At 32.3% G+C, this 20,638-nt stretch overlaps 1 protein-coding gene across 2 annotated transcripts; it reads right to left on the reverse strand.

Annotated features, from left to right (window-relative positions):
• Positions 1-16,527: 16,527 nt before the first annotated feature.
• Positions 16,528-19,130, reverse strand: LOC132602057 (uncharacterized). Of its 2 annotated transcripts, none has more exons than XM_060315079.1 (4): positions 18,569-19,130; positions 17,745-17,870; positions 17,082-17,183; positions 16,528-16,867 (listed from the first exon to the last, which is right to left on the reverse strand). In XM_060315079.1, exons 1-4 carry the CDS (start codon positions 18,848-18,850, stop codon positions 16,853-16,855), a joined length of 525 nt encoding a protein of 174 aa, XP_060171062.1. In that variant the 5' UTR covers positions 18,851-19,130; the 3' UTR covers positions 16,528-16,852. The 2 variants fall into 2 exon arrangements, with proteins under 2 accessions (XP_060171062.1, XP_060171061.1); XM_060315078.1 differs by having other exon boundaries at positions 16,528-16,862; positions 18,569-19,067.
• Positions 19,131-20,638: the final 1,508 nt, after the last annotated feature.

Below are 20,638 nucleotides of genomic sequence, written 5' to 3' on the forward strand. Positions count from 1 at the left end.
AATGGAAAGTGGATGTTGTTCTGAGTTGGATACTGGCCAGAATATGGTGAATAAGCAGGAAGGGCATTGGGTGTTAAAATTCTACTAGGCATTGTAGAGTATTGAGAAGTGTGAGGCTGATTCTGGAAATTTGGGGTCTGAAAAGGAATTTGTGAATTGGGGTTTTGGAAATTGGGAATTGGTGATGAATTGGGTAAGGAACATGGAATTTTCCCAACCGAAGTAGATGGTTATGTTTGCTTGAGTGGTTGTACATGCTCAAGTGGTTAAGTTATTTAGCAAGTTATTATGATTACACTTTAGTCCTTTATTTCTTATTTGCAAAGTCAGTCCCTAGCTCCATCTGGAAGGGGAATATATGTAGCTCACATGCTCATTGAGCAGGTTATCAATTAAGAAATACCAATTAGTTTTCTCTTGTTCTTACTTTAATTCCTTTATTTTCTGCAATTCAATACTAATTACATCAGTGGTATCAGAGCAATTTCCTGCTCAGTAGGTAAAATCATGGCGGGTGAAATTAAAGAAGTTCTCAATCGGTTGGATCGTATGGTAATTGAAGTTGCTAACTTCAATCAGCAGCAGAATCAGTTGGAATCCATGAATGAGAAAGCATTTCGTGAACTGAAGAACTAAATGTAAACATAATAACTTGCTAACTAACTTAACCACTTGAGCATGTACAACCACCCAAGCAAAAGTACAACCCTCTAAAGCAGCAGAATAGAACAGGTCACATCACACTCAACTACTAGTTATATATCCATCTCAATGCAGAAAGTATAAAAAAAACATCTCATAATCTATATAATCAGAAAATTGATCAGGAATACCTATAGTACTGGTGGATGCCTTAGGAAGGGTTTTCTTTTTACTGGTTTGAAAGGATGATTGTGCCATGGTGAAATGCAAGACAAAATAGAAAATAAGGAAGGTGAAGCAATTTTGACAAAATTCCATACAAAATGTCCAGAAGGAGCATTATTGATGAATTGAAGACGGGAAGATCAAACAGTTTTGACAAAATCCAATACAGAATGGTCAGGGGGGCATTGTTGAATGAATTGACTTCGGTTTGATTTCCTAAAACACAAGCATATTGGAAAAATAGATGTCTAGTAAAGGTGTGTGCGCTATTAAAAAAAAGCCAGATTAATCCTAAACCAAATGTTATGAGCCAAAATTAAGTAGCAAGTAATTTGCACATGGGCAAAGGTCTATTTTTTAATTAGCTACATTCTGGTATACATGGGGAATTATGGCTTGCAATTGGGATATTGAAAATTGAATATTGAAATAGATTTTCCCCTTCTCTATTACGTTTTGGTTATTGGCTTCGCCAATGACGCGGCCAATCTATTGGATAATATGTTCAAGAATCATTCTTGCACTTGGTACCTTAATTGGGATTTTCCTCTGTCTCTGTTTGAGTCTTAACACCAAACAATATGGGCCACTAAGTGAAAGTACAACTTTTACAAGAGATGTAATCTTTTTACCAAGTGCAATCGCGATTCATATTCTCAAAAGGTGTAATCTTGCTTTTATAAACTTAAACAGAACACAAATAGTGTCAGCCGAAAACAAGGCTAACAATATCAAGAGATCACTATACCTTGTTTGGATGGTTGTTGCTTATCGTTTTATCAATTCATAATGTATCATATTATATTGTAGTATTATTTTGATGAAGACAAAAATTGAATAGATTGTATCCTTTCCTGTCATTACATAACACCACACATCAATAATTTGAAAAATAAACCTACAAGAAAAGTATGGTACAAGGTAGAGCCATTATAAGAAAAGGTAGAGCCATTATAAGAAGATAGGGTAAAGGATAAAATAAGATTACAGTCAAACATATCTATAATGGCCACATTTGTCCGAAAATTTTATGGCTACTATAGTGAAGTGCTGTTATATATGTATATTGACATTTGATATGTAGATATCATTTAACTGTTATAAACAAAAGTATGCAAACAATTATTTTTCTGTACTTTTTATGTTAAAAGAGAAAACAATATACTTGTTAAATTTTAAAAACCTCAATTGATTTTCATATCTTTTTAATTGAAAATTTATAAGACCAATAAATTATTAATAAATTCATAACTAGTTGTACCATACCGATAAAGAATTAAAATCTAAGGAACGTATGAATTTAAAATTAATGGAGAATTTAAATATTTCAAGTTTTACGTAAGAATTATACAATTGTAGGTTGTTTCGTAAATTCTAGTTTCTTAGTGATAATATAACGCTTGAATTCATGAAAAGTTTTGTCCAAATTTTAACAAAAGGGAATTCAATAGCTTTCTCTTAAACATTGTCTAACAGCTTAATAGTTGTCTCTTTTATCTCACCCCAGGCTCTTCATCAACACTTTCATCATCACCTTCTGCATCAGCTGTCTCTTGTTCATCTACTCCAATCACTGGTGCAATAATCTCTTCATCAGTGTAAGTTTCAAGGATTGAAAGTGTGGTGTCAGACTCCTTATAATTGGTAGCATCCATTGCTTGATTGTTGATATGGGATGAAATTTGGACTATAAGTGTTGACACACTACCAACATCCTTAACAAGTTCTAAATTTTCACTATTAACATTGGGGTTGTCATCTGTAGGTAGAATTACGGTATTTCTCCAACAATAGAGAATGGTAGAGATTTTATCATCATTTCATGGTTCTACAAGAGTGTTAATTGCTTGTCGTAAGTTGAACCTTGTCATTTACTATGTGCATGACATTAATGAATACTTTGATATTTATTTTATACTCAATATATTTCTTACAAAATATATTTATTTGAGCTTGACTGTTATAGAGAGATAATTTTACAAAGAGTGTATTGCTATAATGAATGTCACTGCTGTTATAGGTAGAATGTTGTTGTAGAGAAGTAAAATATAACATGAAAAATCGGTTCGAAGAAAATCAGGCCGTTATAACGAATGACAATTATACAGAGGTGTGACTATATTGGATAATAGCAAAGAACATCTCACCAAGTCAGTCGTCACATAAAGTCAGACTTTTCATCGTAACATAATGATAGATTTAACAATACAATACAATAAAATATAAATAAAAACAAACATATATTTAAACTAACAACATAAAATAATACAATAGGTAACAACCATCTAAACAAGCTTTAAAAATCTTAAATTTTTCCCCTCAAGGAAATTGGATCGGATCAAACCGATACATAGCAGTAGAGCAATTTTGTAACAATTCTATCTCTTCTGTAAATGAAAAAAATTTAAGCTTCACTTCTCCACAAGAAACTTTCATATATCCAGATTGATAATTGCCCTTTACCTCCACAGTAAAAATTCCAAATCCACTTGTCCTATTTTCCTTAGTGATGGCATAATCATCCATTATCTTGACTGGAAAATTACCAAAAGTCACTTGTATCGATGAACGCTCTCCAATTTGTTGACGATGAAGGCCTAAAGTATTCAGCCAGACAATATTTCCCTTGTAGGAAATCGAAGCCTCCACGTTTTTGTACTCGACTTCACGAGGGGCACGATTTTCGATGATGAAATCGATAGTCAAGTTTTGAGCATATAGAGATGAATTAGGCCATGGTAAAATATTAATACTAGAAGCTGTGATTGCTTCAATAGAAAAATTGGGAAAAGATTTGTTAGAAGAATTAGCAGCACTAAAGATCATTAAAATAAATAGCGACAAAATAGGGAGTAAGATTACAAGAATTCCTAGTACAGGATGCCTATTGAATAGGAGAACGCACTTTTTGTTTGCACAACATACAGCATGGTCTTGTTCATTGGATGAAACATCAAAAACATTAGAGGGGATATTGGTTTTTTCTTCCTTCAAAACCATAACGTCTAGGGTTATTGTAACAAAATAATTTCTAGGGTATAATTAAGAGTTAAGGAGGGCGGAATTATACTTTTATAGTGAGAAAATGATTCTAATTAATTACTCCTTTAATTAGGGAAAGATTGCAAAAATAGGACACTTAGTAGGTCAAGAAAAATAACAAAACCCTAAATCATAATAAGAGAAAAGTTGAAGGAAGTTAAAACGTTTTAGGTAAAGGAATAGGTCAGTTTTGGTGCAAAAATTAACAAAACGTATTGAAGAAGGTCAAAGGAAAGTTATAGCTTAGGTTACTTAAACTGCAAGTAACGTGGAATATCAAATACATGGTATGAATGAAATTAATTGGACCAGTAAATTTCGAAAAATTCTAGGTAAAATATGTACAAAAGGAAAAGAAATATTGGGCAGCAACTACAAAAGTTTTTTCGCTAGTTGATTTATATGCTACATTTATGAAAAAATCACTTTAATTATTGTGTTGAAAGCTTTTCATTTCAATAAGGGGTTCAAAAATGAAAAAGTAAACACACGAAAATTCAAGAAAATTCTACTATATATATACAAAATATATAGGGCAATTTGTAGGATTTCCCTTCGCTGGGGGTGATCATTAATTTTTGCCCCTCAAAATGGCGGTCTTTGACTTTTGCCCCTCAAAACGGTGATCTTTAATTTTTGCCCTTCAGGTAGAAATTCTGTATTAAGGCAGAATTTGCCAATTTGGGTCTTACAGGCAGAATTTACATGGACGGATTTGCCAAATTTTGCAACTTTTGCCTTGCATTTTTTTTACGGAGCTGGGGTTCGAACCCACAACCTTGAGGTATTAGGCGAAGGGCAAAACTTATAGACCACCAATTTGAAGGGCAAAAATTAAAGACCACCCCTAATGAAGGGCAATCCATGCAAACAAAGAAAAAGAAATATATATATATATATATATATATATATATATATATATATATATATATATATATATATATATAGAAAGGGCATTATTGAATGACTTGACTCCGATTTGATTTACTAAACACAACCATATATTTTTTTTTTTTTGCGCGGATTGCCCTTCATTTGGGGTGGTCTTTAATTTTTGCCCTTCAAATTAGTGGTCTTTAATTTTTGCCCTTCACCTAATACCCCGAGGTTCTGGGTTCGAACCCAGCTCAGTAAAAAAAAAAGAAATTTTTGCAAGACAGATGTTTGGATTCGCAAGGCAGAGTTTGGATTAAGATAGAATTTTGCCTATGCAAGGCCAAAATTCAACTATGCCTTGCGAATCCAAACTCTACCTTGCGATTCTTTTTTAAATTTTTTTTAAACAATGTAGGCCACTAAGCAAAAACTATGTTTTCTCGGACTCTGGAAAAATCTTGCCGCACCCGAGCAACATAGAGCAAAAGTACAACTTCCACAAGAGCAAGTGCTATGAAAATTAATACTACTAATAAGCATTCTCATCCAAAAGCCAGGGAAGAAGTATTTACTTTCCAACTGCAATCTCAATTGATATTCTAAGAAGATGTATTCTTGCTATTATAAACTTAAATAGAACACAATCACATATAGTGTCTAGTGAAAATAAGGCTAACAATATCAAAAGAGATCAATAATTTTTAATCTTAGTGGAACATTTTCGTAGCAATTCTGTCTCTTGTGTAATTGACGAAAACTTGAGCCTCACATCCCCACAAGAAACATTCATAATTCCATATTGATAATAATGGCCCTTTACTTCCACCGTGAAAACTCCAAATCCACTTGTCCTATTTTCCTTAGTGATGGTATAAACATCATAATCATCCATTATCTTGACTGGAAAATCACCAAAAGTCACTTGAATCGATGAAGGCTCTCTTTTCTGTTGATGGTAAAGGTCTAATTTATTCAACCAAACAACATGTCCGTGGTAGGAAATTGAAGCCCGCATGTCTTGATACTCAACTTATAATTAGCGTGATTTTCGACAACGAAATTGATAGTCAAGTTTTTGAGCAGAAAGGGTTGAATCAGGCCATGGTGAAAAACTAATATTAGAAGCTGTGACTGCTTCAATGGAAAATTTGGGAAAGGATTTCTCATCTGATATAACAATAAAAATAACTAAAAACAAAAGCAAGAGAAGAATTACAACTCCTCCTAGTATAGGACACCTATTGCATAATGCATCATGGTTTTGTTCATTGGATGAAACACCAATAACAGTAGAGGCATTGGTTTTTTCTTCCTTGAAAACCATAACGTAGGGCTATGTCACAAAATAATTCCTAGGAAGAGTTAAAGAGAGCATAATTAAATATATAACGTGGGGGAGCTGTGTTTCTTGTCCAAGTTGATAAAGGAATAGGTCACCTGTGGTCAAAAAATAATTAATGACTCCCTTAATTACAGAAAGATTACACTAGGTCAAGGAAAGTAACAAAACCCTAAAAAATAAGAGAACAGTTGGAGGAAGTTAAAACGTTTTTGGTTAAGGAACAGGACACTTTTGGTCCAAAAATAAACAAAGTCCTAAAAGGTATTGGAGAAGGTCAAAGGAAAGTTATAGCTTAGGTTAGTTAAACTACTAGTAACGTGGAATATAAAATAAGTGGTATGAATTTGAATTAACTGAGAACATTCTAGGTAAAATATGTACAAAAGGAAAAGAAAAATTGGCGGCAACTGCAAATAATTGGTCATTTGTTTATATGTGAGTTAATATAATATATCTCATCAGTATAATAATTTACACTATCGGGTCACATTTACATACATGTTGTAGCAAGTAACTTATCTCATTTTTAAGATTTTAAGAGAGTTTATTTGTAGATATCCTTTTGGATGATTAGATGATGTAAAAACTTATTTGCATTGACCGTATATAATGAACATGATTTATTTTGTTAACTAAATAACTAAATAATATTAACTCTGGTTTCCAAGTGAGAGTTGAGACATACCGTTGGATGACACTTAGAACCTGTTTGGCGTAGCAGTTTTAAGGCCAAAAGTGTTTTTTTTTTTTTGGAGAAAAAACACTTTTTTGGAATATTAGAGGTGTTTGGTCAATTAGTAAAACTGCTATTAAGTAGAAGCAGAAGCAGTTTTTCTGCGGTTGGGGAGCTTGAAAAAAGCAGAATGTAATTTTTTTCAAGACAAAAATATCCCTACCATAAATACATATTACCAAGTCCGCATTAGTCCATTAATTTTTAATTAATAATTATTTTTTATTTTATGTAGTATAAAGTTAGCTTTCACATATATAATAGACTTTATAATTTGTGGAATAATTTTAAATTTTATTTTGGAGGTAGATTTTTAGTATATTTAAATCATCATGTTGATATTATATCAATATTTAATTTACTTTTTTGATTCATATATGTATTATATTAATTAAAAAAAATTAATATGTACTTTTAAATTAATTAAAAGTAAAAACTTAATCAAATCTTTCATAGTAGATATTTAAAATAATATCTCTCTGTAAAATAATCTTAATAATAAACATCCATTGATAATTGTCTTTTTTCGTAATTTGACACTCAAAAGCACTTTTTTAAGAAGATTAGCTAAACACAATTTGCTTATTAAAAGCAGTCAAAAACACTTTTCAAATAAATTAGTCAAACACGAACTGGTTCTGACAAAAAATACTTTTTTGAAAAGTACTTCTCAAAATAAGCAGTTTTTAGCCGCTAGGCCAAACAGGCTCTTACAAGGAGATAATAAGGAACTATTTTTGTTAGGCAGATTTCTCATAGAATTAGCGTTTTAGGGAAACCTCTACTTTTCACAATTATTTGGTCCGTCACAAATCTGTATTTCCTTATGATGCATTACTATGTTATTATAATTAGCGTTTGAGCCAAAAAAAAAAAAAAAAAAGTGGAGGAGGAGTCTCATTGACTAGCGTGAATATTGGAACAAGATCTTAACTAATTACTAATTTGCTATTATTGATCTTAATTGTGGAGAATTAGTTAGAATAGGTTACACATTCTAATATTAATCTTTAACTTGATCAAGGTAAAATATATATCTCATCTCTTGCTCCATCAAGAATACACATAGGAGGATGTAGGCATATACTCAGTGGAATAATCGATATGCATCTTATAAAAAAATGGATTAATCCTAATTAACCATAGGGTTGGGAAACATAATTTAGCTTAATATTTCTATTCACATGCCAAAAATTATAGGCAAGTTAATAGCCAGCAAATTAAAAGAACGACTTTACAAGAGCAAGTGTTGTGAAAATAATGTGCACTCTAATTTAAAATCATGAGAAAAAAATATTTAATTTCAAACTTCAATCTCAGTTCACATTATTCTCAAATGATATGTATTTTGATTTTACAAGATTTGAATAGAAATAACGTGCAATGTATGGTGAACAAAAAGCTAAAAATAATCAATAGAATTATAAATCTCTAAAAATTCATTAACTCCTTAATTTGCGTAGTATATCGAGGTTTAGCATTTTTGTAGCAATTTTGTCTCTTGTGTAAATGACGAAAACTTAAGTTTCACATATCCACAAGAAATTAGCACACATTCAAATCCATAGATAATTCCCATTACTTGGGCTTCAAAATATCCAAATCCACTTGTTGTATTTTCCTTAGCAATGCCATTAACAACTCATCACCCCTTATCTTGACATGCGAATTACCAAAAATCACTTGTATCGAGGCACGCTCTCCTTTCTGTTAGACGATAAAGGTCTAACATATTCATCCAGATAAACCCGATAAAAATCAAGACCATTACATTTTTGTACTTAACTTGACGACGAGAAGAATTTTCGACCACCAAATTGATAATCAAGTTTTGAGCAGAAATTAGGGATAATGAATCAGGAAATGATGAGGAAATATTAATATTAGAAGTTGTGATTGCTTCAATAGAAGATCTGGGCTTAGATTCCTCATAAGATGCTTCAGCTGAAGAAACCAACCAATAAACTAATAAAATACTCCCCAAAATGAAACCAAGAAAGAATAAATGTCCTAATAAATCAGGAGTTCTATTCCATAAGCGATATAAATATGTACCTTGCACTACAAGAAATCTGGCTTTTTGTGGCGACAAATATTGCTAAAAAATCCCCAAAGGTCGCTACAAAATGTGTTTAGCAGCGACTATTGCCTTGCTGCAAGAACCTCCGTTGTTGAATGTTTAATACCATAACTTGGCTATCTATAATTGGGACAATCTTCATTGAAGGAGAAAGTTAAAGAAGTTGATAGATCACAAATTTATGATGGTATTTCTAGGGTTAAATAAGAAGATAAGAATAAGAGCTAAATTATAGTAGTTATAGAGTCTTAGGAGAGTATATATTGGGTAAGTATGCACCAGGCACTTGTTATTAAATCTGTATTGCAAAGAATACTTTGAACCAGTAAGTTAGACTAATTCCTGAAACAGAAAACAGAATCTGTCCAGTTTGTGCAAAACTGTAGAAACGAAATTAACAGAAACTGAAAACTAATATGAACATTATATGGAAAACCAAATCGAGCCCACTGAATTCACAGTGTGTCCTTAAGGAAATTATTCCCCTCAATGTACCCGAGGTTTTGGAATCTTTCCTCTCAGGATAGAACGATTTACTCACCAAAATAGCGGTACCGCAAATTCATGTGACTACGAACCACTTGAAGGTAGTATATCATACGAGAGTTTTTAAGAAGTGCAGAGAAAGAAAAAGATGAATATCAGAAAATTTCGTAAGTAAAAATTCTGAGGATCAACAGAAATATATAGCCTGTTTAGGAAAAGGTTTGCAACTTTTCAGAAAAGTTTGCAACCTTTCAGAAAATTTCCGTTGGAAAAATGGAGGGAAATGTTTTAAATTAATCCGGGAAAGAAAGAAAACGGGTCGGGTCGCGGGTCAGGATCTTTAATTAATTAATTAATTAATAATAATTAATTAAATAATTAAATAATTAAAATTAAAGGAAATTTGGTCCAAAAAGATTATCAATCAAATCCGAAGCCGAAGCCGAAGCCGAAGCCGAGCGACGACGACGGCGCGAGGGGAGACCCTCTTCTTGACCTTTTAGCAACACGAAAGAGTGCTTCTACTTTTAAGTAGGAGAACTTTTTTTCCACTACCTCCTAGGGACAAATGCTTATTTCATAAAGCAAGAGGGAACAACTCATTTTTCCCTCCACCTTTTTTTCCCTCCACCTTTTTTTCCCTCCATTTCCCATTCAACCTATCAATTAAACCCAACAGCACTTACACCAAGTCAATGCAATTTACTGTGGTTAAGCGATATAAAAAAATGAAAATATAAATCAAGTAACCATGGTTAAACGATAGGCATGTATATTTCAACACATGTTATGCATTTATTGGTTTGGGGTAGTTTTTATACCATATATATTGTACGGGGAGTCATAGTAGCCAAGTTGATTTGGGTTCTATTTTTCACCTTGTATTATTATTATTACTACTAATGGAATTAATCGAAATTTCGGCCCTCAATTATTGTCCTGTAAATCTGACTAAGTACATATTTACAACCCAATTTCTGATCGAGCTGTGATCGTCACTCGATACCTTAACACGGCTGGACTAACCTTCTAGGTCACATAACTCAAGGCAATTAAAAGAACATTCTAAAGCCGAATAATCTTTCTTTTCTGTTGAATACACAGAAAAAACAAACATAATGAAATGAGGACACCAAGTTCTTGGTGATTTTTTCATTCTTGGACAAAATGAAATATTTGCATAATTCAGCATGAAAGAGGACTTACTTTCATTAATTAATTCCTAAGTTCTTAGTTTTTTCATTGGTCTTATTGTCACAATTAGCCGAGAAAATAACTTTTAACTTTGGATGACTGATCTTCCTGCCCAAAATTGTGATTAAAATCGTTTAGGGCATTAACGATGGTCGACATATTAGTTCTTTGGAGATGTTAGAACGTAACATAGTTTTGCGGATTTTCTTAATTTACTTTGCGGGAGTGTTTTATGAGATTGAAGAATAAACTAGAACGAGGTTTAAGAAACAAAAGACTTCTACTACTATAGGGAGATTGATAAAAACTTATTCATACAAAATTTACGCCAAACAAATTAATACAAGACATTTGTTAGATTATACTATTTGGTCTGGTGTAAACATTAAGTACAAATAAATTTTTACTAGACTAAATATACAGATACAAGTTACAAAACACAACATTATAATCTCAAGTGCCGAGGGTTGAGATATAACGTTCTATGGCACTTACAGGGAAATGATTGAGGAGAATTACTTGTTGAGAAGGATTGAGGGAAAGACAACTTCATACTCAAAAGCTTGGACTCGAAACTTCCAGCTACAAATGAAAAAATTAACGGAAAAGGTCCAAAAATACCCTTAAACTATTGAAAAAGGCTCATAAATACCCTCCTTCCATCTTTTGGTCTAAAAATACCCTTCCATCCACCTTTTAGGTCTAAAAATACCCTTAAGGTTTGTTTTTGGCTCAAATATACCCTTTAAACTAACAGAATATGTTTTTTTGTTTTTTTTATCGGAAAAGGTCCAAAAATACCCTTAATCTATTGAAAAAGGCTCATAAATACCCTCCTTCAATAGTTTAAGGGTATTTCACTCCACCGTTACCTTTGATAATAATAAAAATATAGTAACTTAAGTCATAAAACTAAAAAATTAATGGGATTTGATTGTACATAAATTTATCTTTACAAATGAAAAAAAAAATACGAAAATCTGAATTTCAAGAACTACTCATATAGCACAACTTTCTCTACATATAGGGCAAGTGGTGTTTTGTGATAGCCATGTGAATATGCAACTCCTATGGAACATATGTGAACAAGGTGTAACCACCGCAACTGATTTTTCTTCTAAAATTTCAAAACAAACGGGGCATATATCTCCCAATTCAAAACTCACAACACTCTCTTTTTCCAATTTCACAATCTTTAATCCACTTTTCACATTCCTAAATTCCTGAATTACTCCATCAAAAACCTCAACTTTATTAAGAAACCCTCCTTTTTTGGTCAAGAAATCTAAAAGAGTGTACAATATTTCTTGAATATCAGAATCATTAAAAGTATACTCCACTTTAAGTTCAAGAATTTTTGGAACATCAAATCTCCTCTTTTCATTTACCCCACATGCATAAGATTCATGAACCCCATGCACTTGCAAATAAAATCCATCATCTTTGTTCTTGGTATCACCATCATTCACCAACGTTTCGTACAAATTGGTTAATTGAAATTTATAAAGATATATATCATTAGATAATGGGTCAAATTCTTCCCTCTGCATATTCACATCTATAGCTACAACAATCTTGTTGAACTCATCATCCATATTACTCAAAAAGTTCAAATTTTTACCAAAGCTACTTGACAAATAATCATAAATTGTGTTGGTTAAATGAGGAATTGAGTCCCAAAAGAACAATTCTGATAACCCAAAAGCTAACTCAATACTTTCAATTAACTCCTCCGAAGATTCACAAATCTTGAAAGGTTGAACACTTTTCTTGAAATTCGATTTTGTCTGTTCTCCACTATTCTTGGAGCAACAATTTGTGGGTTTTACAATCTTGATTTGGTTTTCCCCCCTTAAAACCAAAAAACCAAATCTTGATGATGACTCTAATTGATGATTATGATCAAGAATATGATTTTTTATCATATTTTGCGTCCACTTGAACACCCTTATTTTGATTCCCTTTACACTTTCACGTAGATACACCATTTTTTTTCTTTTTGCAGAGAGATTTTCAGTTAAAAAACAAATATGCAAAACAAAGATTTAAAGGCAAATATATAGAAGTGAAAGATGTGTTATAAGGAAACTTGGGATTTGGAATTTACCTAAAAGGAAAGTGTTCTGGCCGTGTTTTGGTGGGAATTGGACAGATTCAATTCGAATCCTATTTAAGGTAGGATTCTTTGTCGGACTGATTTTACTATTTTGTGAAATGTTGTATACTTTTTAGTAAGAAACAGCGGACTTGGTTCCTCTTCAATTCATCCAGTCCCGTCATATATAGCTCACACCATTACACGTGTCTCTATATTAATTTATGTAAAGAACATGATTTATTTTATTAAGAAAAAATAATGTTAACTCTGGTTACCAAGTGAGGGTTGAGATATACCGTTGGATGACTTAGAAGGAGATAATTAGGAACAATTTTTGTTAGGAGGAATTCTGATAGTATTAGGGTTTTAGGGAAAAACTCTACCTTTCACAATTATTTGGTCCGAAACAAATTTATATTTTATTACGATGCATATTAATTAGCGTTTGAACAAAAAAAGAAAAAAGTACAAATTATAATTAGCGTTTGAACAAAAAAAAAAAAAAAAAAAGTAGAGAAGGAGTCTTATTGAATAGAGTGAATATTGGAACAAGATCCTGACGAATTAGCTATTATTGACCTTAATTCGGAGAATTAGTTAGAATAGGTTACACATTCTAATCTTAATTTTTAACTTGATCATGCTAAAATAATCTGGTTTTAGTGTAAAACACTGGATACCAATAAAATTTTACCACTAGAATAGGGGATCGATGAAGGCACTTGGGAATTAAAGAGGATTCTAGTGGTGCCCGGACACTTGTACATGCCTCGATTATTTCCTCGGGTATCTGCTAGTTCCTAACTTATCCTATCTCTTGTTCCATCAAGAATACACATAGGAGGATGTAGGCATATACTCAGTAGAATAATCGAGATGCATCTTATAAAAAACGGATTAATCCTAATCAACCATCGGGTTGGAAACATTATTTAGCTTTATAATTCTATTCACATGCCAAAAAATATATTCAAGTTAATAGCCAGCGAAATTAAAGAACGACTTTACAAGAGCAAGTGCTGGGGGATAATAAGCACTCTAATTTAAAATCACGATTTTTTTTTTTTAAATTTCAAACTGCAATCTCAGTTCACATTATTCTCAAAAGATAATATGTCTTTTGATGTTACAAGATTCAAATAGAAACAACGTGCATGAATGGTGAAAATAAAGCTAAAAATAATCAATAGAGTATTATAAATCTCTAAAAATTCATCAACTCCTTAAATTCTATGAATTATCACACATAGATTTTGCATCGTATATCGCGGTGTAGCATTTTTTTAGCAATTTTGCCTCTTGTGTAAATGACGAAAACTTGAGCTTCACATATCCACAAGAAACTAGCACACATTCAAATCCATAAATAATTCCCTTTACTTGCACTTTAAAATGTCCAAATCCACTTGTTGTATTTTCCTTAGTGATGGCATCAATAACCTCATCGCCCCTTATCTTGACGGGCGAATTACCAAAAGTCACTTAAATCAACGTACGCTCTCCTTTCTGCATACGATAAAGGTCTAACGTATTCACCCAAATAACATTTTCCCGATAGAAAATCGAGACCATTATATTTTTGTACTTAACTTGACGACGAGAAGGGTTTTCAATGACGAAATTGATAGTCAAGTTTTGAGCAGAAATTAGGGACGATGAATCAGGCATTAATGATGAAGAAATATTAATATTAGAAGCTTTGATTGCTTCAATACAGAATCTGGGCTGAGATTCCTCATAAGATGCTTCTGCTAAAGAAACCGCCCAATAAACTAATAAATTAATCCCCAAAATGAAAACAAGAAAGAATAAATGTCCTAATAAATCAGGAATTCTATTCCGTAGGCGATATAAATATGTACCTTGAGAATTTTCATCACCATAGTTTAGTCCATTGGAGGTATTATAAGTGGTTTCTTCTTCCTTTAAAGCCATAACTTGGCTATCTATTGGGACAATCTTCATTGAATGAGAAAAAAAAAATGATAGATCACAAATTTATGATGGTATTTCTAGGGTTAAATAAGAAGATGAGAATGAGAGCTAAATTCTAGTAGTTATAGAGTGTTAGGAGAGTATAATTGGGTAAGTATAAGTATCGCACAAGGTACTTACATCAAGTCAATGCAATTTAGTGTAGTTAAGTGATATAATAAAACGAAAATATACATTAAGTAACCATGGTTAAATGATAGGCAGCCTGTATATTTCAACGCATTCACTGATTTGGGGTAAGTTTTACCATATATATTGTACGGTAGTCATAGTAGCCAAGTTGATTTGGGTTCAACTTTTCACCTTGTATTATTATTATTATTATTATTATTAGAATTAATTATATTTTTGGCCCTCAATTATTGTCCTGTGAAATCTGACTGAGTACATATTACGACACGATTTCTAATCAAGCTGTGATCGCCACTTGATACCTTAACCTGGCCAACCGAACCTTCTTGGTTTTTCCATCCTGTTCTAGTTCTATTATACAATGCATCTCACATAACTCAAGGCAATTAAAAGAACTCTTTTCTGAAGTTTTAAATAAAATAACATTCTAAAGCCGAATAATTTTTCTTTTCTGTTGAATACACAGAAAACAAAAGACATAATGCAACGTGGACACCAAGTTCTTAGTTATTTTTTTTTATTCTTGTACAAAATGAAATACTTGCATAATTCAGCATGAAAGAGGACTTACTTGCATCAATTAATTCCTAAGTTCTTACTGATTTTTTCATTGGTTTTATTGTCACAATTAGCCCCTCACCAAAATTGTGAAATCGTTTAGGGCATTAACGACGGAAAGGCTCTCAGTGGCCTAACTTGTTTGGATGGTTACCAGTTGTATTGTATTGCGTTGTTATAATGTTTGTTTTGATTACTATTTAATTTTATCGTATCATATCGTTAAATTCATCTTTATGTAACCATGAAAAGCATTTTATGTAACGACTGATTTGGTGAGATCATGTCGTTGCCTTATTTTTTTCCTCTTTGTCTTTGCTTATTATCCAATAATCATTTTTTATTCTTTACCCTATCTTTATATGATAACTCTATCCCGTACGGTCGTACCCTACTTTTCTTGTAGGTTTATCCTTCAAATTGTTGATATGTGGCATTATATAATGACGGGAAATGAACAATCTATCGAAATGTGTTCGTTTATCAAAACAATAGAGTACAATGCAATACAACACGCTACAGTATAATACAATACATTATGAAACGATATGTAACAACCATCTAAATATATTTTCGACTAAAAAAACAGGGATTTTCGACCAAAAATTTCGACCACACGAGGTCGAAAAAGCCTTTATTTCGACCAATATTTCGACCACACACGTAGGTCGATAACAACTTGGTTGAAATCACATTCTACCGAAGTTAAGGGAAAAATTATTTTCGACCACATGTGGTCGAAAAAATTATTTTTATATTAAATTATATTTAACTTTTTCGACTACGTGTGGTCGAAAACATTATTTATATTTAAATATAAAAAGAAAATAAAAATTCAATTTCGACCACATGTGGTCGAAATCTGGCAAGAATCTTGCTAAATTTCGACCACATGTGGTCGAAATTGAATTTTTCTGGGTACAATTTCGACCTCATGTGGTCGAATATGTGAAATATCTGGCTGGAATATTTTTTCCAGCATTTGCCTACTTTTGGCAGCCCACCTGCCAATTTCCAAATAGTCAAATTCATCAACCAAAACAGCATTCAATTCATCAACAATGCAACACAACAACCATAAACAATGTTCAAACACTTGAACACTTAAACATTGTCCATTCAAACACTTATAAACAATCAAATTCAACCTCAAAGTACTAAAAATTAAAACTACATTCAAACACTTAAACATCATAAACTACGTTCAAACACTTAAACATCAGAAACATTATTCAAACACTTAAACATTATAAACTTAAAAGTACTTCTAATTCGAACTAAAACTACATTCAAACCCTTAAAGATAATATACATATCCATTTAAACATATCCATCATAAACTATTAATTTGGGCTTGCATACCCAACATCCTAGCCTCCGAGGAATTAAGTGTTCTTGTTAGCTGAGCATCTTGATGCTTCATACTCCTTAGGATCAACTGCGCCATCATCAGCAACATCTATGCTTTCAAGGGCCGACGGGTAAGGTGGCATCCAGACCAATTTAATTTTGATCAAGAATGAAAATAATATAGCAGAGTTTTATCATTGATCAAGAATGAAAATAATCTATTAACAGGAAAAAGGAAAGGATGTGATAAGTGACTACAAGATGAATATGGAACTTCTTTTCCAGATACTTATTATAAATTATCCAAAGAAGAAGGATTTATGTTTACCTTTTTTGCAACAGTTGTTGTGTCTTTCTTCCCCTTGAAAAGTTTGTCCAGCAATAAGTGAAAAAAATGCCCGAATGGTCCAAGATAGGCAAAGCCAAAAAGCTGCATGTAACTATGTTATAAGATTCTTATTTTTCAATATTCAACATCAATATACTTAAATCAAACTCTCCAAAACCGGCAAAGGGTCCATCAGACCATCAACATTAAGCGTGGTAAAAGAAGTCATCAAGATTTTACGAACAAATTATGCCAAAATATACTAGAAGTTTTCTCTTGAGTGAATTAATTTCAGAACAGTCTACAGAAAATTTGAGTAAATTATGAGATGAACATTGATGACAATCCTATCAGTATATATTGACTGGGTGTCTTTTGTAGGGAATCATATGGGTGTAAGCTTTCGACATTTTTTATACGTCTTGTAGACAGAGTTTCTCCCACAATGAAGTTAAGAAAATTGAACACATGTGACAAAGCTTTCAGATGATAGACTCTCCTACTTGAAGAGTATTCTTTAAAAATTGGTTGTACATAACGATAGGAGATGAATCTGCCCATCCATATGCCATTGCATATTTAGCGCCTTCTTGGTGCTACAATATACGAATGAAAATTCAATCTTACTTATCAAGGGAGTTTGAAAAAGTTTCAATAGCGTACCTTAACATGTCGAACTGGAGACCTTGGTGTCACAGTAATAGACTTACACCGACCAAGGGCTGCCCTCAAAGACGTGCAGGTTTGATACCTGGGACGGGAAGGTGAAGCCTCTGATGGTGCAAAACCCTGTCAAAAACCAAATAAGCAGCTTTATAGTAGGCACACTTGACATGAACTGACACAGCCGTTTTACATAATGTTATCTAACTTCTAAATGCTGGAATATTACTTTGATGAATAGCAAGCAATATAGCTCCAAAGTCCAAACATATATGTGTAGCTTATGTACATTACAAAACAGTTTAGAGCAAACATGCCAATGATAAACAAAATAGGACCACAAATATATTTTGTAGTAACATGTTAAGCTTCTAATGATTAAATCTTGAAACACCATTACCTGCCTATAGGAAAATTATATCCTTCAAGAACAGAGAAAGGGAGTCTATCTCTGTTTCTTTTATTGACAGAACAAAAACCAAAACATGATGATTTCAGTCCACAAAAACAGTCTAAAAAAACAGTCCAAAAAAATTAACAAAATCAGTCCCAAAATAAATAAATAAATAAATAAATAAATAGCACATAAATAAAGAATCAAAATAGCCCCAAAAAAAGGGATCAAAACAGCCCAAAAAATAACATTCAATTTCAACTCAAAATCCAAAAAAAGTAATTACATAAAATAAACCCTAAAACAAATATTGAACACTAAATAAAGTTATCAAATCTACTAAATATAGAAGGTAATGTAGCTAATAACATGAGATTATTATGCATTGGTAAGTGTTCATGACATTGGAAAAAAAAAACCAAAAACGTACCTGCGCCGCCGACGGTGGACTGGCGGTGGGTTGAGGTCTGGGCTGGTGGGGCGGTGGGTTGGTGGTGTGGGTAGAGAGAGGAGAGGGAGAGAGGAAAGAGAGAGAAAGAAAAAATAAAAATGTGATCAAGTGTGGTGCTGACCAGATCTGCAAAGAAGTGTGTATATACAAATGTGATCCAATTTTCGACCACATGGGTTTTTTTTTTAATTTAAACGTTTCCCATTTATTATTTATACAAAAATTAATTTCGACCACACGTGGTTGAAATTTTATTTTCATTTTAAAAAATCGACCCAGTGTGGTCGAAATCCTACTGAAAATAAAATAAAAATTAAATTCTTGATTTTTCGACCGCGCGTGGTCAATTTTTTTTTTTTTTTGACCAAAAATGTGGTCGAAATTTTTTGGTCGAAAACGCCCTTTTTTTTAGTAGTGATAAGCTATGTTTTTTTTCTAATTTAAACGATTATTTTGTTTTTGTAATATGTAGTTTCCTATTTTTCACTTTGTGACTTACATGAATAATTGGTTTTTCATGAACCAAGGAGATCAGTGTGTAAATTATTTAAAAAGGATAGAATAAGGTGTAAGTCACAAAAGAGCACATGTGTTAGGGGTGCAAACCGCAAATTACTCTAGTTTATGTGGGTCTCTTTTACAATTTTTGTGAAGTATTAAATATTTCCCATTTTTGTTATACGTAAAAACAGCCCCATAATGAATCCTACGTTAAATAGGATTCAGATAGCACATCTCCAATTCCCACAAAAACACGGCCAGAATATTTGTTTCCTTATAACGCATCTCTCACTTCTATATATTTGCCTTGAAAGCTTTATTTTGTTTATAATTTGTCTCTGCCCTTTTACTTGAACGTAAAAATCTCAGCAAAAAGTTCTCAAAAAAAAAAAAAATGGTACAGCAAAGTGAAAGCATAAAGGGTATAAAAATAAGGGTGTTCAAGTGGTTTCAAAACATGATTAAAAATCGTGTTCTTGATCATCATCACCAATTAGGGTCATTAACAAAATTTGGGTTTTTGGTTTTAAGAGTAAAAAACCAAATGAGGATTGTAAAACCAAGAAATTGTTGTTCCAAGAGTCGTGGAGGACAAATAAAAAAGACAACTTTCAAGAAACGTGTTCAGCCTTTCAAGATTTTTGAATCTCCAGACGAGTTAGTTGAAAGCATTGAATTAGCTTTGGCGTTATCAAATTTGTTCTTTAAAGACACAACTCCTCATTTAGCCAACACAATTTATGATTACTTGTCAAGTAGTTTTGAGTGTTTTGGTAAAAATTTGAACTTGTTGAGTATGGATGATGAGTTCAACAAAATTGTTGTGGTTATAGATGTGGATATGCAGAGTAGAAGAATTGAAATTGGGCCACAAGGATCTAATGATGTTTGTAGCTTTCAATTAACCGATATGTACGAAACGCTGGTGAATGATGGTGAGAACGAGGACAAAGAAGAAAAATTTTATTTAAAAGTTGATGGGGTTCAAGAATCTTTTGTTGATGTTAATAAAAAGAGAAGAGTTGATGTGAATATGGAGACGTTGGTTAATGATGGTGATAGCAAGGACACAAACGGCGAATTTTATTTAAAAGTTGATGGTGAGGTTAATAAAAAAAGGAGAATCGATATACAAACAATTACCGTACTTGAAGTAGCGTATAATTTTGATGATTCCGATATTCAAGAAATCTTGGATACTCTGTTGGAATTCTTGACCAACAAAAGAGGATTTAATAATAATGTTGAGATTTTTTATGGGAAAATTCAAGAATTTAAGGAAGTGAAAAGTGGATTGAAGATTGTGAATTTGGAAAAGGAGAATGTTATGAGTTTTGAGTTAGGAGATATATGCCCTGTTTGCTTTGAGATTTTTGAAGAAAAATCAGTTGTGGTGGTTACACCTTGTTCACATATATTTCATAGGAGTTGCATATTTCAATGGCTATCAGAGAACAACACTTGCCCTATATGTAGACAAAGTTGTGATGTATGAGTAATTCTTTTTGGTGATTCTTTTTTAATTTTCTATAAAGATAAATTTATGTA

Source organism: Lycium barbarum, chromosome 7 (assembly GCF_019175385.1).
Source record: "Lycium barbarum isolate Lr01 chromosome 7, ASM1917538v2, whole genome shotgun sequence".
NCBI classification, from domain to species: domain Eukaryota; kingdom Viridiplantae; phylum Streptophyta; class Magnoliopsida; order Solanales; family Solanaceae; genus Lycium; species Lycium barbarum.